This window comes from Primulina huaijiensis, chromosome 5, assembly GCF_012295235.1.
Source record: "Primulina huaijiensis isolate GDHJ02 chromosome 5, ASM1229523v2, whole genome shotgun sequence".
NCBI lineage: Eukaryota > Viridiplantae > Streptophyta > Magnoliopsida > Lamiales > Gesneriaceae > Primulina > Primulina huaijiensis.
In genome coordinates this window covers 22,579,518-22,603,349 of record NC_133310.1, presented here as the reverse complement: position 1 = coordinate 22,603,349, position 23,832 = coordinate 22,579,518, and the positions used below count along the sequence as shown (strand labels likewise).

Below are 23,832 nucleotides of genomic sequence, written 5' to 3'. Positions count from 1 at the left end.
TATATTAAAGATCACGATGCTTAATTGACATTTGGAATATTTAATTCATATGATCTTTTTGAAATTATTGATCATAAATTTATGTTTGTTATTTGTCAAAATCGTAGGTTGCATTTGTTTTTCTCTTGATATTAAATGAGTTGACTTATTATGTGAGAATTAATGCATGGTAGAGCCAAATACCATCTAAATCTATCAAGAAAATGTGTACACTTAATAATTTTGATATAAAAATAATATTTTTTCATGTTTAAGTCGAGTAATAGATTGGTCTCACAAAATTGACCAATAAGACAATCTGACATGAGTTTTTATGTTTTTATAATTTAAACGGACGAGTCATTAATATTTCACTAGATCGACATGATAAGATACATGATATGATAATTTTTTTATCATATTGTATATCCATGCATGTCATGCTGAATATATTCATGTCATTTCTAAGATTTAAAAGGCAAAACTAGGACATTTTATACTAAAACATATCAAAGTCAACTCAACTTGATATTTGTTAAGTTGTTATAATTCAATCCACCTTTTGGGCCAGTTTTTATTTATTTAGACATAATTTGTCAAAGTTGTGGGATTTTCATTTTCTCTGATATCTCACGAGTTGACTTATTTGAAGAATTAATTAATTATAAGCTATGAATATATGGCATGGCTTCCATTGTACCTAGTAAACCTATTGCTTCATTTACAAAATTGTCAACGGTTCCCAATGCATAGAAACAACTCGCTTGGAATTGTCCCCTCCGGTCTGATTCTTCTATAAATAACATTCAGTTTTCATCATTCCCACCATTCCAGTTTCCAATAACGTTTTTCCCAGGTTGGCACCTAATTCTATCCAAAAGCCCTCATCCAAATTTCGACACCACCATCTGTTTTATTTTTCTGTACATGGAGATAATATTGATTAATATAATATAATATAATATGTTTCGGGCAATATATGTTCCATTCAAACTTTAAAAACTGGAAATCTTCTGTTTCGATCTGCTTTTCGATTAGAGGAATTGTTGAGATGAATACAGCATAACATAATCAACATGTTCGATTGGTTTTCGTGTGTCACAGGAATCATTTCGACATCGTACGTGAACAATGTCTCCAATGCGACACGAGTTGTCACATGAAGAAGAGTACCAGAAAGGAGTGAAGCGACTGTACGAGAACGGAATCAAGCATGTCCCAGGGAAGTACATATTGCCCGAAACTGATCGCCCCAATGAAAATTCAAGGAGCGCCAAGCTTAACCTCAAGCTCCCGGAGATTGATCGTGCTCAACTCAAAGGTCCTAACCGGGATCGAGTCTTGGCCTCGCTCGCATACGCTTACGAAAACTACGGGTTTTTCCAGGTAGGATGTGAAACAAAATCCAGCTGGTTCAATTAATCTAGTAAACTTGCTGACTTCTATAGAAATGTTATATTCATTATTGAAATTGTAAATGTAAAGTTCATATTCGGAGGGGTTATAACTTATAAATATTCCTCATTGTCTGTATTGATCGATGCAGCTGACAAATCACGGTATTCCTGAAGAGGTAATAAACCATATGTCGGACATGAGTAAGAGGTTTTTTGAGTTACCCTTCGCCGATAGGGAGAAGTACATGTTGTCGGATATGAGGTCTCCTGTCCGGTACGGGACGAGCTTCAATCAGATAAACGACGAGGTGTTCTGCTGGAGGGACTTCCTCAAGTTAGTTTGTGATCCTCAGCCAGATGTCCTGTCTCACTGGCCACGTTCTCCAATTGACTTGAAGTAAGAGTCAACTCAAGATAACATAAAATACAAGAAAATCAATTTGCACACACGTGTGTACTACGAATGCTAGTATATTTTGATGACATCGATTGTCAATCTTATGTTAATAAGTACTCTTGGTGCTGACTAAATTTCTTTTTGTTGGAATATTGTGGTATAAATTCAACAGGGAGTCAGGGGTTGCTTACGCTAAAGCAACCAAATTGTTGTTTCTATCACTCGTACAAGCCATCCTAGAAAGCCTTGGAATAAGAAATATAGGTGGTGATGATGGAATACTAAAAGAACTGGAAAATGGTAGCCAGATACTGGTTATGAACTGCTATCCGCCATGCCCCGAACCCGAATTGACGGTGGGTATGCTGCCACATTCCGACTATGGGTTCCTAACGCTTCTGCTCCAGGATGAGATCCGTGGATTGCAAATACACCACCAAGATCATTGGGTTACTGTTGAACCCGTACCCGGATCCTTTGTGGTTAATGTTGGAGATCACCTAGAGGCACGCATGCATTAGTGTCCTTGCATCGACTACTTTAATTATTATGGCTAAACAGTCAATATAATATATTAAATTTCTATGAATAATCCAATAATGCATTTAATTTGTTGGAATTTTCCAGATATTTAGCAATGGAAGATACAAGAGTGTTCTTCATAGAGTTCTGGTGAACTCTAGCAATTATAGGATATCGGTAGCCTCTTTGCATAGTCTCTCTTTTACGAGTACAGTTCAGCCATCTTCTACACTCATTGATGAGTCAAATCCAAGACGTTACAAAGACACTGATTTCTCGAGTTTTCTCGAGTTCGTGAAATCCCGCGACTCCACAAAGAAGAATTTTATCGAGTCCAGAAAATTATAGAGAAAATAAATATAAAAAAAAGGTTCTAGAATAATTGGTAGTCTTCAAAGTTCATATGTGGACAACACGCATACTGTATTGTATCCTAATTGGAATTAGAAAAAAAAGTTTAAAGTATTAATGTCAGTAATAAAGGTAGTGATGCCCTTTAGTTGCACCGAATAGCCGGAAATAATCCCTAATAATTCTTTGTTGAGAGAGCAATTGGAGTAAAAATCATTTTATATGTTTTTGGTCTTTCTACTAACAAAAGAAATTGTGGAGCTTTTCGTGGGCCCTAGCTATCATTAACGAGCACACACATTTGGTCTATTTATGGGCGAACATCAGGCCCAGAAGCCCATTAGGTAATTACCAAAGTCCGAAACAAGCCCAATTGTGATTCGGAACCAATGGAAGTATTCAAATCGATAGAATAGCTCGATGATAGTTCATATATTTTGAAATTCAATTGTGGAATATCTGAACAGAATATACTTTCAAGTATGATTCCAATACCATGTTTAGTGCTTACGTACGCCTCCTATGGATCAACTCTTTTCTCTAAAGAGTGTTGGGAGAGAATCCGAAAAGAATAATCTGCGAACAATATATGTTATTTTGTCTGTACTTAGACACTCTAAATTATTATTAATTTTCACAATCCCGACAAAATGTTTCTTTTTCTTTTTCACGTCAAAGGTATAACTTTTGAGCTCTTGAAATCTTAGTCAGATACATTAACAATATATGTTATTTTGGCTGTATTTAGACACTCTAAATTATTATTAATTTTTCACAATCTCGACAAAATATTTCTTTTTCTTTTTTATGTGAAAGGTATAACTTTTGAGCTCTTGAAATCTTAGTCAATACCTTAGTCATGAGATACGAAATAGATGACAAACAACGTTAGAAATTCGATCTGCAATGCATCCATCCATCCATCCATCCATCCCATGTTGCATTTTTTCATATAATTATTATATTATTATGTCTTAGGAGAAATAATGAGTTGCAGCAAATGGCATATCCTTTGGAAGATTCCAACATCCCACCCTTTGATCTCCCTCTCTTTCCCCCACTTTGTCCCTCTCTTTACCCAAAAGTGACCAAAAAGTCACCTCACTCACTCTTTTATTGTTTTCATTGATTGACGACTTCCAACATCTTTATAACTTCCGAACAATCCCTCTTCATCAAACCCTCTTGATATTGCCAACACTTCCACGCACACGCATATATGTGTGCAAAGAATTGGTTGTGCTAGGCTAGCTAGCTATCCCCACGACGTATTCTGATCGATGGCTGAGATTGGAAGAATCGAGTAGGGGGCCGGCAGTGGTGGAGTGGGGGTGGCCCCATCAGTTGCGGGATGATGTTTTTTATATAGGGCAACTTCTATCCTTTGGCATTCTCGACTCTCTTTATATAGTACTGTTGTATGGCTGGCGGGGGAAGCTCCAAGCTTGGTCTGAAATGTTGTTGTATTTGATTGCTTTTATTTGGGTAGAGCTAATTAATTAGAGGTCAATTATTTGGGGAATAATAAACATATTGTTTTCTTCAAAGTCTGTTTATTTTTATGTGATTCATACGATATCATCTGCTAGCTAGATGTGGTTCAAAGTCACCAGCCTCAATGGCATTGTCGGACTCAAAAATCTACTGAAATCAGCGGCTTTATACTTTTAATTCTGATAAGGAATTGAAAAGTTGATACATACGTATATATTATATTAATGCAAGTCACGATATCACTCCTAAATAGGAGTCTTCTCACTCAGTTACTTGTCATACTCTTGTCCGTAAAAATCAAAGTTTAAATTGATTCATAATGATTTGTAATATACATATAATAACTTGAGTTAATCGTTTTCGTATAACGACGACGAATACTAATGAATACAAAATAGTTGTGCTACAAGAGTTTATTGTGCAGTCACACGTGTGTGTTAACCCAAAAATATATATGTTTGTGGTTATAACAAAATATCGAAGATTGGTGATTGTGCATGGTGATTTTGGCTAAAAAAAAGATATTCAAATAAAAAAACATTTTGAACTAAAAGAAAATCAAAATTTTATAAAAAGGTGATTAGGCATCGAGTAATTTAACTTTTGGTCTCGAATTTGTTGATCGACCAATTTATACAAATTTAAACTACTACTGATATTTTCTTATGGCCTCGATTGAAATTATTAATTCATTGAATTAAGAAACATTCAAAAATTATATATATGTTTAATTAGCAAGACCAAGGACGAAGGTCGAAATATATCCAATTAGCATGACCAAAAGGTAATATTATACTATATCATACGGTGATTAAATTTTATGTTGGTCAATTACAGGACAACATCGTACAAATGCATATTGATTATCGATCATTTTGTAAGAAATATGGAAGCCACGAGTTTCTTGTACGATTCGCACAATCTGATGAACAAGGAGTGTTGCCTTTGGTTGTGAATAGCGACTTTAGTTGTAATTGTACTGTACCACACCGTGATCACAGCAGCGAGTCCGTGACGGGGGGGGGGGGGGGGGGGGGGGGGGTTTTGTATCTCTCAAAAAATTAGAATTTGTTTATACCAAAAGATTTGCGTAAGTTGCTTCGCTTCATCGCCAATTTCTCTCAATTTCGAGGGTTTCAATCTCTAATTTATCCTCTCGGCTACGGAGAAATTCGAATCAACCTTCTTTTTTCTTCAATGCATGAAATTCAATCCCGTTTTTGACGCAGATCCGTAAGCTGAATCCCTTTCTTTCCGTTCGCTGATGCTGTGTTCCCGAGCACGGCATCAGTGAATTAAAAAAACAGATAAAGAGGAAATAGAAACAGCATTGAAGCCTGAATTTGGGGTGGAAATTGTTTGTTTGGGACAGTTAAAAACGACTGAATTCCGTGTCAGGGGATTCGGGTTCTCGGACCCGAGGCCGACCGGTCGGTTTTCATGGATCACCGCTATGGAACAGGGGTTAGGACGAGTGAGGCGAATGGTTACGCCGTTTATTCGAGGAGTGGGCGGTTGAAGAGTGGAAACGGGGGCAGAATTGGATATTTTGATAATGTCCTCGAATGTCAGGGAATCTCCAGTAACGCCGCGGAGGTAGTACGTTCGAACCGTGAGATTATAGCCCGTTGTGGTGACTTTGTAAATGTTGGTGGAGTTGAGGATAAATTAGGCGACATTAGTGGGACTGAAGTGAAACGGAAGCCCATGGCGGTGGTGATGAGAGATGGTCACCGGAGATTTACGCGATCGGTACTGAGATCAAAGGTTGAGGATTCTAAAATGGAAAATGGGGTGGATTTTGAGGTCGACGGATCGGAGGGTGCGACAGTGGCTGCACCGGGTAGTCCGGCGAAGAAGATGAAGATGTCAAAAAATATCCTGATAAAAGGACGCCCGACAACTGTTCGAGAGCTCTTAGATACTGGGTCGTTAGAAGGGTATCCAGTTTTCTACAATGGTGGCAAGAAGGTAGTATGATCAGCCACCTGTGTTGTCATACTATTATGATTGTTATTATTGTTATTGTGGTGGTTAATTATATTTAAATTGTCATTGTTATGTAGCTTTCACTTCATTTTAATTTTGAAATTTCAAATGGTGGAGGAAAAGATGTTAAGATTATCGATCTTTGATAGTTTTTCCCACAGAGAATAGATCGAGCTTTTGTTTCCTAGAGATTTTTTGTATTTGAAAAACTTTTTACTTGAAAATAAAAATCGCCAAAAAAATAAATTATCCCGTTGATGCCATTAATGATTCTGTCTCAATGTTATTTTTGTCCATACACAAGAGGCGTGGTGAAGGATCACAAAAGCTTTATAACATAACTAATCAGCGCTATTGCTTAGTATTTTGGATTTGTTAATATTTAATACTGCGGATGCTTATGGTGTTATGTGATTAAATTTGGAAGTTGTTATGCATAAATGTTTGTAGGAACGTCTTCAAGAGTTAAAAAATGGAATTGATTTGTCTCCTCAATGGATTAACATGTGACTCTTGTTATGGTATTACAGATTGTATAAATTACATTTAGCTTTTTGTTTCTCAACCACTATTTATGCATGGGACAGTTTTGTTTCAGAGTCTTAACTATTTCTGCTCTCATCTAGGGATTTCCTCTGCGAGGAACTATAAAAGATGGCGGAATCATTTGTTCTTGCAGTTTGTGCAAAGGAGTTACGGTGAGGGCTTAATTATTGAGTAGTTTGGTGTGATCACCACCATGAAGTCTGGGTGCTAATTGTTTTTGCTTTCATGCTTCTAAATATAATCCTAAGATCCTGATGTGTTAACTTTATAGGTAGTACCTCCTTGTAAATTTGAAATCCATGCCTGTAAATCATATAGACGTGCATCTCAGTATATATGCTTAGAGAACGGTAAAAGCCTCCTGGACATTGTCAAAGAATGCCGCAAAGCTTCTGTGAAGGTGTTAGAAGAAACCATACAAAACTTCATAGGTCCCATGCCCATGAAGGAATCTTTTGTCTGTCACAATTGCAAGAGTGAGTGTTGTTTATCATCTCAATCTTCTTGCATTACATGTATTCTTTTGCAAAAGATAACTTGGTGCCTTTTTATGCTAGAGACTTTTCTTGCGACATCATCTGCAAAGGCAGAACAACTTTGTGATGCTTGCATGATTATTGTGAGTTCAGATGCTGCTGCAGAATGTGTAAATTCTGGGTATTCTTTCTATCTGAGAGATCTTGCGACTATTTGCATTTCTTTCAAACTTTGTAGGTGGATATGACCTGCTTGGAAGCTCTAACCTTTTTTTATTAACTGCTGGACATGTAACATGACTAAAGTACACATGAAGCATGATGGAAGGTGTTTGATTATTTTTGAAAAATAAATAGTTAATCAGAATGACAGTATCGTGTCTGTGCCCTATTTGCAAATTTGATGGTTGCAAGTCATGGAGTTATTGGTAACCAGTTGTTAGATGTATACTCCGGATAGTCCTGAAGTGAGAGCTAGGACCAACAAGAACTATATGATATTTGTGGAAAAATCAGAAGGCTTGTAAATTCAGATTTTTTAACCATTCTTGAATCTCATTTTACTCTGCAAGTGATCTTTATACTTGCCTCTTATAACCGTCATTTTTGCAATGTTACTATAACCAAATCTTAAACCATGAATTTCTAGGATTACTGATGAGCTGTTTCAGTTTCTCTATCGTGCCTTCCTGATGCAACTATAGAACAATTATCAAATCATTAACTTATAAATCATAATAATTGAAGTTCGTCCACTTTTTAACTTAATTTTTTTTTGTCTCATTCAGCCCTTCTGGGCCAGTTCTTAGTTCTACAATTTCTGAGAATACAGAAGGGCACAACACTCCACAAAGCGGAAGTCATCGAGGAAGGAAGAAAAGAAAGTGTGTATATTATATGCTTTTCTTATTAATCCAATAGTGCTTTTCCCTACACTGATCTGAAGGAAATTGTAGATTAAGAATCATGCCTCCATGTTTGTGTCTTTAGGAATCATGAGCTGGCTTCTGATTCAAAATCTTCCAGAAGATCATCACCCCCAGTTTCAACAAATAAGGGAAAAGGGGAGATTACAAATATGTGAGTTTAAATTTTTATTGATCACTTTTCAAGTGAAATGTAATTTTCATTACTTGCTGTGAAGTTTTGTATTAGTAGCTGTAATGTCTTCACTTTTGATATGCTTTTGTTTGTTGTGTGAAGGAGGTCACGATCATCTTCTGCATCTAAATGCCGTGTAAGCGCTTCAGTGAGGTATACAAGGTCTGTGTCTTATGTAAATACAGATGGTTGTGCTTCCTCGCACGGTTTACTGAAGAACAAGAATAGTGGAAGGCTCTCCAAATCCTCAGAAATTGGATCTCCGTCTATCTCACTGCAATCAAAGAGTTCATGGAAGATAACTAAAAAGTTGATTCCACTTGGATATTTATATATCATTTTAGCATTGCATTTCATGTATATATTTTCCACTTCGGCATACAAGAAGTGTTGTACTTTTATCCAGGGATCAGAGGATGCACTGGCTTGTTTTCGAGGATGGTGGATTACCAGATGGAACTGAAGTCGCATATTATTCCCATGGCAAGGTGAGTTAGATAACAGCTAGATGCTTAATCTTATTTTGATTTTTGGTTTGTTATCTTCTTTTGTTTGTACGCAGAAATTGCAGGATGGCTATAAAATGGGATCAGGAATAGTTTGCTGTTGTTGCAACACTGAGGTATCATTCAATTTTTTTTGAGTTTGAAAGTTCTGCTTGTTTTAGCCAATGTGTTGATTCTTGTACCTATTTTGAGCAGGTCAGTCCATCTCAGTTTGAAGCTCATGCTGGTTGGGCATCCCGCAGAAAACCGTCAGCCTCTCTATCTGTTTGTCTGTGAAATATCATCATCAAACACTTTCTTTTAATGTATATATTTTTAGCCCTGACGTCTGCCAGTTTTTTCCTGCAGCTATATGTATATCTACACATCTAATGGAGTCTCCCTCCATGAATTCGCCATCTCTTTGCTGAAAGGTCGTAATGGTTCTGCAAAGAATAATGATGACTTGTGCATCATTTGTGCGGACGGTGGGAAACTTGTGCTTTGTGATGGATGTCCTAGGGCATTTCACAAAGGTAATTTTAGATTTATATGTAGATTGACATTGATTTATGGCTTGCCACTTTTTTCCAGTTAATGAAGCTATTATTTTCACACGAAGAATCCTAATAACTACCCACATTTTATACCCTTTTATTTTCTCTCACCCCAGTCTTGTATTTTGGTGGGCAAGGGGCAGCATTGGATGGTAGAAGCACTTGAAATTTCAATAAGATTTGATACTATGAAGAGGGAATATGCTGCCTGCTTTATTTTGTTCTATGTGGCTCGAGATCCTTTTTTTCTTACCATATATTGTCAGCGCGTTCATCCTGATTCATTGTTCCCTGTTCTCTTGTCTGGTTTGAGTATGTCTCAAACCGTGTGAGATCAATAGCTTTCAGGAATCGACTATATTGATAACTGCTTTTGATTGTTGTGCCGCATGGACTTCTTTAGGTTGTGTTTGAGCTATAAATCTTTTACTGGATTCTGAAGATTTGAACTGCCAAGGTTTTCCTTGATTGTTGGTTTGTTTGTGAGGGAAATTATTTTCTAATACTTCTGTACCTGTTTCATTTATACAATTTAAAAGATAACATAATTGATCTCAATTATAAAATTATTTGCAAAAGGGACTTCCTCGCTGATGTTTTAGATTATCTGGCACTAATAACAGCTCTTTTCATCAAGTCCCTACTGCTAACACCCTGCCCCCTAGTGTACTTTACGAAACCAATGGCATTTAAAGCCATATATCAACTCATAACTCTTATCTCAGTTGCTACTTTAAATAATTTAAGAAATTATTCTGCCGAGGAAGATAATTTTCTGCATTTCAGGCAGAGCTTTTACCAAAAATTAAATGATATATTATGTGGTTCAAAAAGTTTTTGATTTTGGCACACCTGTTAAGATGTAGCAGCATCTTTGTGGGTAGCAATGCATGTGCATGCATCTGCCTGCATATCTTCCACTTGATAAGCTTTTGTGTTGAAGTAATGAAGGTTTTAGCCTGCAATATCTACTAGATTTATTTTATATGCAAATATATAAGGTTTTTGCTGTATGTGGCTGGGACCAAAGAGTTGTCATTGATTTAAAAATTGTGCCAGTACCGAATATCAGTGCTGGTCAATGACAGGATAACTGTAATTTATGTGTCCCCCCCCCCCCCCCCCACAAAACAAACCTTGGTTCTGTTCTCATAAGTCTCAACCTGCTCATTTTCAGTGCATCATTTTCTAAAATTTATTGACCCTGATGTGTCATTAATATATAAATGTATGCACATGTGTTCTATTTCTTATTGAGTTATGTTTAATTGCGTCCACTTGTCACTTTTCAGAATGTGCATCATTGTCATGTATCCCTCGTGGTAAATGGTATTGCACATACTGCCAAAACATGTTTCAGAGAGAGAAATTTGTTGAATCCAATGCCAATGCTGTTGCTGCTGGAAGAGTTTTAGGTATTGATGCAATAGAGCAGATAAAAAGCCGTTGCATTCGCATTGTCAACAGCCCTGAAGAAACTGAGTTACTAGCATGTGTGATCTGCAGGTAACATATTTTCCCCTAGATAATTGGCTTGGAATTTTGTTTTTGAAACTCGAAGATTAATTTTGTTTGTTTATGTCTGAATTTATTTTGCATGCAGGGGCTATGATTTTAGCAAATCTGGTTTTGGTCCACGCACTGTTATACTGTGTGATCAGGTGTTCTTCCTGCTTCTCATCTTAGTTTGTCCTGTTCAACTGAGTATTGTGAATATGGAGACCATTTTCTGATTATAATGTCATGTTTTGCAGTGCGAAAAGGAGTATCATGTTGGCTGTTTAAAAAAATGCAAGATGTCTGATCTAAAGGTGTACATTAAATAAAAAAGATAACCTGTATGCTGTTCTTTTGTAATATTCCTTTTTGTTCCCCTGTTTCTAGTTCTGAATTTGATCCAATTGTTCAATAGGAACTTCCCAAAGGAAAGTGGTTCTGCTCTGTGAATTGCAAGAGGATATACTCTGCACTGCAAAATTTGCTGAATAATGGGGCGGAAAAGCTTCCAGGCGCTACTTTAGATGTTGTAATGAAAAAATGGGAGGGGAAGAATTTAGTTGCTGATACTGATCTTGATGTGAGATGGAGGCTCTTAAATGGGAAAAATACTTCTCGTGAAACCCGAGTGTTGCTATCACAGGCTGTGGCAATATTTCATGTAAGTTTTGCGGAATCTTAACTTGTATGTTTGTGATTTCACTTTTGCAATGTGTACAGTGATTAGTTTCTTGTTTTTGAGTTGGTGCGCAAATTGTGTGAGCAAGGTTCGCTGTTGGTTTTAAAACATATTGTAGTAGTCTTCCTTTGTGTTCATTTTGTGTTATTAAATGGAATTGACATCCAGTTTTCTTAATTGCAATTACTTCTGGATTTCAATTTTCATGACCTTATATAGTTGAGACTTGAAGCTTCATCATTATACCGAATGTTGGATTTGTGTAGGTTCTGATTATCTATTCTATCCTGTGTGGCTGTTGGCAAGACACATTATCCAACACATGGTGTTTGAGTTATTGTGTTATTAAAGAATTTGAATTGCTTCATTACGATGATCTATTTCCCTTGTTAAAATGGTTAATACTTTGTAAGTAAGTAGGTATCTTTGTTGGGCCATGTATTTGTATCTCAAGAGCAGTTGGATCACTGATGATGAAATGGTTTTGCGTGAGCTACAGTTGCCCTCATGTCTTTTGTTGCTGTATATGTGAGAATAACAATCAAAGTGTGGTACTTTGGCTACAGTGCAGTTCATAGTATTTGAGCTGATAAATATTATTCATTATAATTTTTTATTTAGGGACAGATGCTTGGTCCAAAATGATACGCTCTGGTTAACATTTTTCCAATCAACCTTAGTTTATATGATTCGTGATTGGTAGTAGTATTTGTAGTTTAATGTTTTTTCGGGACTTTTCTGTATTAATCTATTCTGTTTCCAGGAATGTTTTGACCCAATTGTGGATTCAGAGACTGGAAGGGACTTCATTCCGTCTATGGTTTACGGGTATGGTTAACATCTTGTGCCTTTTACCATCATGGCTAAACTTGTTCGATAAATTTCTGTGATGCATCGAGTCATATAACTGTGTGTTTTTCTGTGGGTGTTGCTCCCCTGTCTTCGCATTGACAGGAGGAATATAAGGGGCCAAAACTTCAGTGGAATGCATTGTGCTATATTAACAGTAAAGTTAGACCCATTTCTCACATTCATTCTTTCTTTTCGTCTAGCTACTGCTGATGTGACATTGTATTTTTAACATTTTTGCCTATGTTGCAGTTCAGCAGTTGTATCAGTAGGGATCCTGCGGATATTTGGGCAGGAGATGGCTGAACTTCCATTGGCTGCAACATGTGTCGGTAATCAAGATAGGGTATGTTTTTTCTTTTTATATGACTCATCAAGAATAGTAAGAAAGGTCTTTGGAGGAAAAAAATGACTATTAAATGTTGGTGCCTAGTGTCTAAATTGAACTGGTGCCTATGTAAATTGACCGAGGTCGTGTATTTGACATCGAATAAGTGTGTGATTTCCCTTTTGGGAATAGTGTGAGGAATAACCTAAGCAAATTAGCTTTCCAACGTTTGTTTTGTTCGACTTAAATAATTTGAGGAAAAAGATTAAGTTGCTTTTGGTTCGGAATAATACGAGTTAGATAGAGGGATTTGATTTGGGAAAAAGATTCGAAACTTGAATTTCAGATGACATTTGAAATCCATTACATGTAATTATCCAAGAGTGGAAGTTTAGAAAGGATGAATTTTGATTATTCCATATCGAAAGAATCCAAAAAATTTATAATAGACTTGAACTTGAGGATTTGAAATATTTATTTCCAATATCTCTGTCCAAATGTAACCTTATGTTAAGTTTGGATAGATGGATTTGATAAGATTTGAGTGAAGGGATTTGATTTGAGATTGGATTTGAAATGACATCTAACTTGGGTGTTTTTCAAACCTATGTAAATTAGTATTGTATTTGCTTAGATTAATAAAAAGTGGATTTGCAATTCATCTGGTATAAATTCATCCGAACAAATCAAATCAAATAGATATAAAATTTGTCATTTGATCCAATTGTGCCCGTGTATTTGAAAATATTTTTGAAATGGTGTAATTTGTTGATCACATTTTAGTTCAATAAATATCAAATCTTGTTCGATAACATCAACTGAAAGAGCGTCTTTGTCCTTTTTTTTCAACAAGATTTCCCTCGTCAATTTTGCCTGTAAAGATAGTTGATGGCCTGTCTCATGGTTGCATGCCTTTGCAGGGATACTTCCAAATTCTGTACACATGCATTGAAAAATTGCTCGCTTTCTTGAGTGTGAAACTCTTTGTTCTCCCAGCAGCTGATGAGGCAAAATCAATATGGACAAAAAAGTTTGGATTCGCAGCGATTACTGAAGAGCAGGTACACTAGCTAGAAGTTAACCAACCCTCCCCAAATTCCCTCTCCCTCAAACAAGTAATGATATTTGATATTCTGTTTGTTGCAGCTCTTGAATTACAAAAAAACATGTTGGCAAATGATAACTTTCAAAGGGACTTCTATGTTAGAAAAACAAGTTCCGAAATGTCGTATTGTTAACCAAGATAAATCAGATTCCATGCCTCCCAGCAGTGAAGAACAAAGCAAAGCCATTTCTCCTCAATGATTTTCATGATTTGTCCCAATATCTAGATAGTGTGTGAGTTAAGTACTTGCAGGTTGGTTGATGGTTAGTCGAGATGGAAAAGGACACGAACCTGCAATGGTATTTTGCCTAGTCGGTAAAAGGTCGAACCGTAAAGTTATCGTGAGTGGGTTAGTTATATTGGACAACACAATTCATGGCCCTGCAAGCTAGCTGTTCGTGAGGTAGATTTAATTTATTCGTGTTTATTTATGTGGGGTACTATTCTCGCCCTCTCCCGGCTACTCTGACTCATATATTCGGTATGATCCCAAATGAAGCACCATCATGATGTAAGAACCAAATATAGGCCATGCTATTATTAACAATAAACGAGATCGAACTTTTTGTTTGGAGAGGTCATATAGGTGCAATCGAGTCGAGCTTGAGTATACAATCCAGTTCGACTCGACATAAGTTTAACATGCTCGAACTTCAGCTAGAATCAATCTGAGTGTTAATTTTCAAGCTCGAGCTTGATTCAAAAATATATTTAGTTACTCGAGCTCTAAAAGTTTAATTTAGGCTATTTTCTAATTCTAAGTACAAATGCAATTTATAATCGAGTAGCTTAATCTCTCGAGCTTCTCGGATAGAAACATGTATGAGTTGAGTTCGACTCAATTAAAGATCGATAAAGTTTGAGTTGATTTTTGATCGAACAATTCACGAGGTACTAATAGCTTAACTCCAACACGAGGGGAATAAAATATAAATGGCCGTAGAGGCTGCGGCTACCTAACGATAGGATGATTGAGATTTCCGAAAGTGATGTCAAAATTATAATAATTAACCATTGTTTTTACGAAATTATTAGTTCATTCCTCAACCATCACGTTTGTCGTGATTTATGGACTAACTTTATTATATTTAGTCTTGCTGGTGGTGATTGTTTTTGATTTGATCATCACGTTTGTCGTGATTTATGGACTAACTTTATTATATTAATTCTTTTTACCAATATAGGAATTTTACAAAATAATCCCATAGTTATTCTTACGCAAGGTTCTAAAAAGCGTGAAGCGTCCCGAAGCGCGGATGTCAAGCTCCAAGTTTTTCAAGCTTAAGCGAGATTAGCACATGCTTAAGCGTGAAAAAGCGTTTTTTATCTTTAGTGTAATTGTAATTATCTCAAACCAATAAATAGATAAAATAATACATAAATATGATAAATTTAAGTCTGATACATTAATTCTCATATTTATAAAATCATAAAAATATCAAAATTACAATCTTTATTTGTTTTTGCAACTAGAACACATTAAAAATGTTAAATATTTGTCAAATCATTATCAGACACGCTTAATCATAATTAAAATTAAAAAACAAACATCTAAATTATAAACCTAATTTATTATTTTAAAATAAAAAGACATACCTTCAAAATAAAAAATTTAAAAATAAATAGATGCGATTAATTGTGCTTAAGGACGCTTAATTAAACACATTAATTATGTTTAATTCGGTCAAACTACAGTTTGACCGCTTTTTTCCGCTTTCTCCGAAGCGGGGCGTTTGTGCCGAGTTTCAAGCTTAAGCGCGCTTAAGCGGGCTTTTTAGAACACTGTTCTTACGTCATTTTTATTCCAAAATAATAAATGTTTTTTTTAAAAAAAAAAATAGTAATAGCATGTAACTTACAGCTCATTCTATAGTATGCTGGGTGTAGCACTTAGTTGTAACTTGGTCAAAATTGATACTTGAATGAATAACAACTTTTTTCGTGTCTAGACCTTTAAATTTTACTAAAGAGGAATTTGATTTTATTTTATTTTTGGAAAAAAAAATAAAAGAATAGTAGGTGGTGATGTCATAGCCGTACATTATGATGAAAACACCATTATTAATTCTTTTTAAGGCATATTATTATATTCCACAATTATATTTTATTATACGCCCACCAGCTTTGGCCTGTTTAATAATTACTACAAAATTGACATTGTGAATTGGTATTTAATATATATACTAGCAATCTTTAGGGCATTGATTCCTCATGCCATTAAATTCCAGATAGTTACCCCTACCATAACATTTCATTTTTCAAAGAAATTATCATTGTAATATTTGTATTACTTCTCCAATGTGACGATCAACTCCAATATTTAGGATTTTAATATTTAATGATGATATCATATTTCAAATTATCATATATCCAAGAAAATACGAGCCCTCGTTCGAATACGAATAGAGTTTTAACGTAGGAATGAAGAAATAAAACTTGTAATACTTACTTGCCAATTTTAAAAGTAATAGTTTAAATATGAGAATGTCATACTAATATTCTTGGTTCTACATAAATTATTTCACTAATGTCAGAATAAGTGATCAAAGACTAGTTCTTTACAGGTTAAACATGTAATGACATTTCAAGCGGGCAATTATTTGTATATATTAATTAATTAATTCAAAATTTATTAATAAATCAAATACATTTAGTTCAGACAACGAACCCATAAATTAAATAATTAATTTAATATTTCCACTAGGGGTTTGGTCTGAAAGGGATATATTGTCAGAGTTGAAACCAAGACCCAACTTGCATCGCACCAATAATAACCACTATTTGATTTTATATTAAAATAAAAATAATATAAAAATATGAAACTATTATTTAAAATAATAAAATTAAAAACCATTTTTATAGAGAACATTTGATTGGCCCAAAATGACTTAAAAGTGGGATCCATATCCTGAGGTGGATTCATCATTTGCCTCTGACCACTATCCACCTCGAATCCACTAATTATTTAATTATAATCCGAAAGTAAGAATATAATAATATCTTATAATAATGAAAATCCAGCAACTTGTATCAGTTGCCTGCCTTCGTCCTCGTGGGATTGGATCGTTTCTGGGTTCCATTGCTGTTTTTAGCAGATACATATGATCGTCGAAGCTTGAAAGTCTTAACTTGAATTTTTCTGAAGGAAGTCAAAAATCCCAGATCTTCCTTTTTCTACTTCCATCATCTTATTCAATTTTTTTATCTGGACAGAAGGCGAGTCGTTTTACAACTGTGGACTGATATGTTACATGTAAGTATTTTGTGTGTTTGTGGATGTGTCGGTGTGTGTGTTATTCTTTGAGACATGATGTTTGGGAGCAAACTTGAGAATTCGTGTTGGGTTTTTTTTTTTGCTTTAGTGCTATGCAATTCAATCTTAAAATGTTAAGATTTCGTTTTGTTGCGTGACCAAAGTTCAAGGATTATCTTCTCCTTTCTTTTTGGATTTAATATCACATTGTACTGGCTTCTGATTTCTTGCAGGGAGAAGGTGTAGGAGTTGGAACCTATTGCTAAACGTTGTTAGATTGTTTGTGTTTTGTTTTGATGTTATCCTCCCTTGATGTTCTTTTTTTGTTATGTTTAGTCATTTTATGTTAAGAGGTGCTAATTTATAAACCCAAGTTTTGAATGAAGGTTATTTATCAAGGATTTAAGCTTGATGGATTAAAACAACCCATGCGTTTGAACAAAATGACAGATTTTTAATCTTTAGGATGTGCTCAGTATTTTGTTATTTTCAGTTGGATATGAAACTTTAAAATATATTGTCATTTACAAATGAAAAATTAGGGATTTGAAATCTACAAAAAAATCATTCAATCCAAACACAATTCTAGAGAATATTGGATGTGCAAACTTGTTTGTTTGAATGTAGGTTGAGCTGAACTAGATTATTGAACATCCAATAATTCTGGAAACACTTGGCATCAGTTACTTTTGCTGTGATTTCTCACCTTCTTTTGTTTTTTTTTTTTTGTTTGCTTGTTTTTTTTTCCCTGGTGGTGGACATCAACTTTTTTTCTTTTTTTCTGAATGATTCAGTGAAGGTGGGATATGAACTGCACTTATCAAATTTGGAGAAATTTGTGATGGATTTTTAGTATTGTTGCAGTCAGGAAATGTGTCAAACTCTTATTTGGATTCCTGTGACCTGTAGCTTTTGTTTTCTGGATTATATATCCGTACTTTAACACCCAAGAAATTATTGAAGTCTAAATACCATTTTGTTTCATCTCCAAGGTATGCAGATGAGAAACTTCAGAGATCTTTTCATTCAGGAGGTGTTTCTCCTAGTCTTGCAAGAGTTATATGGATGCTTGCCATCTGTTTAGTTTGCAAACAGAGACTTAAGAATTATGCATGTCTGGCTTTGAAGCCATTGTCGATAAGTTTGAAAGAGCAATTTCCTTTGCTGATAGGACAAAATCACTTGATTTTATTTTATCTAATGAAAATAGTGTCTTAAGTGAATTTAGTGGGGAGGATTCTCGAGCTGGATCAGTAACCAATGGCTTTAAAGCTGGTGAGTTCTTTCTTCCCAATGGGGAGTCTTATTCTGGATCCCTACTTGGCAGTAAACCTGAGGGTTTTGGGAAATATGCTTGGTCAGATGGTAGCAAATATGAGGGTGAATGGAGACATGGGATGAGGCAAGGATATGGCATACTTCACTGGCCTTCAGGTGCGCATTATGAAGGTGAGTTTTCAGGTGATTATATCCATGGAACTGGGACGTATACCAGATCTGATGGAATGACCTACAAGGGTCGGTGGAGGTTAAATCTCAAACATGGTTTGGGGTATCAAAATTATCCAAATAGAGATGTGTTTGAAGGATCTTGGATTAGGGGAACCCCGGAGGGACCTGGGAAGTATACCTGGGCGAATGGAAACGTGTATCTGGGAAATATGAAGGGGGGTAAAATGTCGGGGAAGGGAACTCTTAATTGGATTAACGGTGATTCATTTGAAGGTAACTGGTTAAATGGCATGATTCATGGATTTGGAGTATACACATGGGTTGATGGTGGTTGCTACGTTGGAACTTGGACTCAAGGCCTGAAGGATGGGAAAGGAACATTTTATCCGAAAGGCAGTAGCCTTCCAGCTGGTCAGCAGTTGTATCTTCATGCCTTGCGAAAGAAAGGGTTGTTACCTGATTTAAGAAAACAAAATCAGGTTTCCCATATTCACCAGGCAACATCAGTAGACATGGGATATGTTGAGATTGGTGGAATCCGAAATTCTGTTTGGAATTCATCTGATAAACTCTCAGGGGGATTGTTAAATCTTGAGCAATCTCACACGAAAAATGTTTCCCTGAAAAGGAGCTGGAGTCTTGAAGTATCTATTGAGAAAGTTATTGGGCACTACAGATCATCGAGTACATCTGACACAGTTCTAGAAGGAGGAGATAATGGGATCAACATAAACCCTCCCATCTTGGAAAGAGAGTATATCCAGGGGATCCTAATCAGTGAGCTTGTATTAAGTAATCGTTTTTCACCATCATCTAGAAGAGCAAACAGGCGACAGAAAAGGCTTGCAAGGGAAATAAAGAGGCCAGGTGAACAAATTATTAAAGGCCACAGGAGTTATGATTTAATGCTAAGTCTGCAACTTGGGATCAGGTATGATGACTATTGTCAAGTGCAGATTACTTTCACGCCTTTTAGAAGTCCATCATTGGACATTTGTGATTATGCTGTTAGATTTCAAAGTTGGAAAATGTGTTTTGGATTTCTATCTGATTAAGGGGTAATCCTTGTTTTCTTTGTATTGCATGTCCTGACCTCCAGAACTGAACGCAGGTGTTCTTTTGCTAATTGACTGGATTACTTCGTAAAAATCCTGGATTAAATCAATCAGGAATATAAATGAAGAGCCTTCTGGCATATTCGACTCGCTTATTGAGTTCCCTTTTGAATCTTTTCGATTAGTGGCTATTAGATCATAGAAATTATCAAGAATGAAAAAATTCAAGTTTTTAAGGTTCTAGTGGAACTTCTTCTTTGGAAACAAGCTCTAACACTCCATAACTTGTTATTGTTTCGATAATTTCTGAAAAACGAAGCTCAAACGCACCATTTATGTGTGATTTTCATCTTGTGTGTAAAGACTAAAGAGGTGAAGGAAAACAGATTTGGGAGTTAATGGCTGGTTTCATTGAAGTTATGATAGCGTGAATCATCACATCTCTTGGCTATGAATCATGTATTGCTTAAACAATTATATATCACGAGAAATGTACATGTGCGAACATATAATAGCAGATGTTTGGAAACGAAAGTTTCGAGGTCCAATATATATACATTATTGGACCTTTTGAATAACAGTCAAGATCATCTTATGAAAATTGAGCATTTTAACCTAGAAGATGTACGTTTCGAGTACATGTAAAATGACAACTGATTAGCTATGAAAAAGGAACAGATTGATGAAGTGTTTATCCTGACTTTTTAGTTTCGCATGACTCATGGATGAAATGCATATACATGAATCACATGCCTGATTTTGTCTCTCTAGCTTGGCAAACCCAGTTAAATTTAACATGTTGGTTCCTTGACTCCCGAAACTTTTTCCTCTGGATTTATTATTGTATTTCCTGTGCTTGGTTTGAAGGCTTGTACCATGAATACAATCATTATTCTCATGCCATTAGTTGAGTTTATTTATTTTGAAGCATGCATATTTTATTAACACAAAAAATCCACTCTATCATATTAAACATTTTTTAAATTGACCCTTTTCTTAAGTAACTTATGAATAACTTTTGGAAAATGATCAGATATACTGTGGGGAAAATCACTCCCATACAAAGTCGAGAAGTTAGGGCAACAGATTTTGGTCCCCATGCAAGCTTTTGGATGAATTTTCCTAGAGAAGGCTCACAACTAACACCTCCACATCAGTCTGAGGATTTCAAGTGGAAAGACTATTGTCCAATGGTTTTCAGGTGTGTTTTTCTGACAGCAGCTCCTTTACCTGTGTAGACGTCCCTCTCTTGGTTCTGCGTTTTAGTCTAAAAGTGTTTCAACTTATTCATAGACATTTTTGTTTCTGAAATTTTATTCACATTTTATGTTAAGCAATCATTTATTAGTTTCATTTTTCGGGCTATTTTTCTTCATTTCTGCAAACGCACTCACATATTTTCGTTTTGAGAGTCAACTTGATACGCGTCTTACTTGAAATCTCTAGCCCTTTTTCAGCTCCAGATCTTGTTCTTTTGGACTTTTAGTTGCACCCATTTTGTTTTTCACTTACTATATTTGAAACATGTAGGCGTTCATATTGCCCCAGTTGACCCTATCAAAGATGAAATGATTTTGTCAAGTTTAGTTTGCAATTCAACCAGTGATTTCAGTGTTATAAGAAGACGAAATTCATTATATAAAAACGATGTATTATGTTATTCCTTGTAGGAATCTTAGAGAGATGTTTGAGATTGATGCCGCTGACTACATGATGTCAATATGTGGAAATGATGCCCTCAGGGAACTTTCTTCTCCTGGTAAAAGTGGTAGTGTCTTTTTCCTGTCTCAGGATGATCGGTTCATGATCAAGACATTGCGAAAATCAGAAGTTAAGGTCTCATATTTCAATCTTAATGTTTACTGGTTACCTTGTGTTCTTGCTGTTGTGAGATGTCTAATGTGATGTGACAATCATCTTATAAAAACTATGATTCCGTGGTTATTAACATTTTAAAATAAGTATGACCCACCGTGTTTGCACTTGTAGGTTCTGCTGCGGATGCTCCTAAACTATTATCGTCATGTGTGCACATATGAAAACACCCTGATAACTAAATTTTTTGGTCTTCACAGGATTAAACCTTCTAGCGGTCAAAAGGTAAAGAAAATTAGTTTTCGTACGATTATGTTGGCTTATGACCTCAATGCAATTTATTTGTTATTATCGGAGCTTTTCGCTGTCTCTCTCTTCCAGAAAACTTGTCTTGGAATGTAATTCTCTGCATACTCATTCCTTGTCTCTCAACAGTATACTAACATTTATGCTCGATTTCTGCTTTGCAGTTCCGTTTTGTCGTCATGGGAAACGTGTTCTGCACAGAGTTAAGAATACATCGGAGATTTGATCTGAAAGGTTCTACATTAGGACGTTCTGCAGACAAGGTTGAAATTGACGAGAATACAATACTCAAGGATCTCGATTTGAATTACTGCTTTTATTTGGAACCTTCTTGGCAAAATGTCCTTCTACAGTAAGTGGTACTAAATTCAGATTTAGCTTCCGTTCCCTTTACTTTTCATCATTGTCTCTGGGAATTTAGTTAATAGTTCCCTAAACTAACATCCCACAGGACTCGTTATTGTTCTAAGTTTCTTCTAGGAGAATTCCATGTTGTCTGACGGAGATTGTTCATCAACCTGTTTTTATTCTATTTGCTTCATTCTTTTTTATTTTTTTTTCTCTCTTAACTTTTGAGATGGAGTGTTTACCTTGAGTGGATGCCAGTGTCAATCTCGAACAATTATTAATCATCGAATTGAAGTAACATGTGATCTATTTGATGGCACTGTAATGTTGCTTGTTCTGTTCTACTATCCAGGCAGATCGAAATAGATAGCAAATTCTTGGAATCAGAGAATATAATGGATTACAGCCTCTTGGTAGGTGTACATCACCGAGCACCACATCATCTACGCTCACATTTGTCTTACAGTCAGCGTATATCGGTAGATGGACTGGGAATTGTGGCAGAAAATGGTAAGCATTGCAAATCATGACAAAATCTGACATACCTTTTCCGTGTTTTCTATTATCCATGGCACATCAACTTTTTACCGAGATTCTTTAATTTATTTGTATCTTGTCATTTGCAAATGTTGATTTACAACCTCCAGAGTCTATGGAGGATGAAATCTCTCCGCAAGGCCTTGTTTTGGTCCCTCGCGGTGCTGATGACAGAGATGTCATTATCGGCTCTCATATCAGAGGCAACCGTTTACGAGCATCATCTGCAAGCGGCAACGAGGAAGTAGATCTTCTCCTTCCTGGTACTGCAAGGTATCAGAAAAGCTGATGTACATTATGTGTTTTCCTTAATCCAAAGTCCCTTAAATTGCAATCACCAGGTTTCTAAGAACTTTTGAATAGATTGATACATTTGATGTTTGTTTACAGACTTCAAATCCAGCTTGGTGTGAATATGCCAGCTAGAGCAGAAAACATCTCTGGAGGAGACGATGCTCGGATCTTTCATGAGGCATATGACGTCGTCCTGTATTTGGGTATCATCGACATTCTGCAAGAATACAACGTGAGTAAGAAAATTGAACACGCATACAAATCGATTAACTTCAATCCCCTGTTGATTTCCGCAGTCGACCCTAAGTTCTATTCTCAGCGATTTCTAGACTTCATTCAGAAGGTTTTTCCTCCAAATGCTGTGAGGTGTTAAGATTGAGAGCCAAATAATTCTGTTCTTATGTTTTCTGTGGCGCTCATTTCTGTAACTCGTCTACTGTGGCAAATTACTTGAACTTTGCCTCTTATTTACCTCAGTTTTCTTTTTAACACCTCGATGTTTTTTATTTTTTGCAATCTACACCCTATCCAGTTTTTGTAACAATAAGCCAAAATTGAGTAAAGACAAAATATCAGAGGGCAGTTGTTACTTGAAGATAATAATATTTTTCAAAATTTCAAAGTCAATAATATAGGGTTGTGATTGATGCACATTTGATTTGAGAAATGATTAATTTCAAATTATATATATTTTAAATGTATTTGAAAATAAATGTATTTGAAATTTAACATAATCACTATTAAAATTGTATAATTTTATATGAAATTGATTTAAAATTCATCGTCTCGAATTCATCTAACATGCCATGAGATTGCTCAAGTTTTTGTAAGCTTAATTATTCAATTACTTTTATGTAGTTTTGTCTTATTTTTTGAGTAGTAGTTTTTTACAATTACGTATATCATCATTTCAAATTGCAGTATGGCAACTCGTTAATTTACAATTACTATGAATGATTACGTGCGATGCACGTAGGTGACTAATAATGAAAAATATAATAACGAGATTTAGATAATTTT

At 35.5% G+C, this 23,832-nt stretch overlaps 3 protein-coding genes across 8 annotated transcripts; all 3 read left to right on the top strand.

Moving 5' to 3' along the window:
• The first annotated feature begins 812 nt into the window (after positions 1 to 812).
• LOC140977272 (probable 2-oxoglutarate-dependent dioxygenase SLC1) lies at positions 813 to 2,800 on the top strand. Of its 2 annotated transcripts, XM_073441954.1 has the most exons (5): positions 813 to 835; positions 1,084 to 1,365; positions 1,526 to 1,773; positions 1,946 to 2,279; positions 2,401 to 2,800. In XM_073441954.1, the coding sequence occupies exons 2-5, from the start codon at positions 1,111 to 1,113 to the stop codon at positions 2,641 to 2,643; spliced, it is 1,080 nt and encodes a 359-aa protein (XP_073298055.1). In that variant the 5' UTR covers positions 813 to 835; positions 1,084 to 1,110; the 3' UTR covers positions 2,644 to 2,800. The 2 variants fall into 2 exon arrangements, with proteins under 2 accessions (XP_073298055.1, XP_073298054.1); XM_073441953.1 differs by lacking the exon at positions 813 to 835 and having other exon boundaries at positions 906 to 1,365; positions 2,401 to 2,799.
• A 2,401-nt stretch (positions 2,801 to 5,201) lies between these two features.
• LOC140977268 (uncharacterized) lies at positions 5,202 to 14,318 on the top strand. Of its 2 annotated transcripts, none has more exons than XR_012175394.1 (20): positions 5,202 to 6,111; positions 6,756 to 6,827; positions 6,947 to 7,151; positions 7,233 to 7,332; positions 7,940 to 8,035; positions 8,142 to 8,231; positions 8,355 to 8,561; positions 8,659 to 8,740; positions 8,815 to 8,874; positions 8,954 to 9,006; positions 9,107 to 9,273; positions 10,587 to 10,800; positions 10,898 to 10,955; positions 11,049 to 11,105; positions 11,207 to 11,452; positions 12,234 to 12,298; positions 12,425 to 12,476; positions 12,572 to 12,665; positions 13,568 to 13,708; positions 13,794 to 13,812. XR_012175394.1 is itself a non-coding variant. In XM_073441950.1 (20 exons), exons 1-20 carry the CDS (start codon positions 5,581 to 5,583, stop codon positions 13,950 to 13,952), a joined length of 2,754 nt encoding a protein of 917 aa, XP_073298051.1. In that variant the 5' UTR covers positions 5,203 to 5,580; the 3' UTR covers positions 13,953 to 14,318. The 2 variants fall into 2 exon arrangements, 1 of the variants encoding a protein (XP_073298051.1); XM_073441950.1 differs by having other exon boundaries at positions 5,203 to 6,111; positions 12,425 to 12,481; positions 13,794 to 14,318.
• Positions 14,319 to 16,755: 2,437 nt separating this feature from the next.
• Positions 16,756 to 23,301, top strand: LOC140977267 (phosphatidylinositol 4-phosphate 5-kinase 9-like). 4 transcript variants are annotated; one of them, XM_073441947.1, is made up of 9 exons: positions 16,756 to 16,968; positions 18,006 to 19,388; positions 20,546 to 20,713; positions 21,183 to 21,348; positions 21,502 to 21,612; positions 21,798 to 21,985; positions 22,334 to 22,491; positions 22,629 to 22,791; positions 22,909 to 23,301. In XM_073441947.1, exons 2-9 carry the CDS (start codon positions 18,118 to 18,120, stop codon positions 23,183 to 23,185), a joined length of 2,502 nt encoding a protein of 833 aa, XP_073298048.1. In that variant the 5' UTR covers positions 16,756 to 16,968; positions 18,006 to 18,117; the 3' UTR covers positions 23,186 to 23,301. The 4 variants fall into 4 exon arrangements, with proteins under 4 accessions (XP_073298048.1, XP_073298047.1, XP_073298049.1 ...); XM_073441946.1 differs by having other exon boundaries at positions 17,998 to 19,388; XM_073441948.1 differs by having other exon boundaries at positions 16,756 to 17,005.
• The last annotated feature ends 531 nt before the right edge of the window (positions 23,302 to 23,832 follow it).

Excerpts from the sequence above, each read along its gene's own strand:
- LOC140977272 (XM_073441954.1), top strand. The coding sequence starts at position 1,111 with ATGTCTCCAATGCGACACGAGTTGTCACATGAAGAAGAGTACCAGAAA. Across the intron at positions 1,774-1,945 it reads CGTTCTCCAATTGACTTGAA|GGAGTCAGGGGTTGCTTACG; the intron begins GTAAGAGTCAAC and ends TAAATTCAACAG. Across the intron at positions 2,280-2,400 it reads ATGTTGGAGATCACCTAGAG|ATATTTAGCAATGGAAGATA; the intron begins GCACGCATGCAT and ends GGAATTTTCCAG.
- LOC140977268 (XM_073441950.1), top strand. The coding sequence starts at position 5,581 with ATGGATCACCGCTATGGAACAGGGGTTAGGACGAGTGAGGCGAATGGT. Across the intron at positions 7,333-7,939 it reads GCAGAATGTGTAAATTCTGG|CCCTTCTGGGCCAGTTCTTA; the intron begins GTATTCTTTCTA and ends TGTCTCATTCAG. Across the intron at positions 8,232-8,354 it reads AAAGGGGAGATTACAAATAT|GAGGTCACGATCATCTTCTG; the intron begins GTGAGTTTAAAT and ends TGTTGTGTGAAG.
- LOC140977267 (XM_073441947.1), top strand. The coding sequence starts at position 18,118 with ATGTCTGGCTTTGAAGCCATTGTCGATAAGTTTGAAAGAGCAATTTCC. Across the intron at positions 19,389-20,545 it reads AGTCTGCAACTTGGGATCAG|ATATACTGTGGGGAAAATCA; the intron begins GTATGATGACTA and ends GAAAATGATCAG. Across the intron at positions 20,714-21,182 it reads TATTGTCCAATGGTTTTCAG|GAATCTTAGAGAGATGTTTG; the intron begins GTGTGTTTTTCT and ends TATTCCTTGTAG.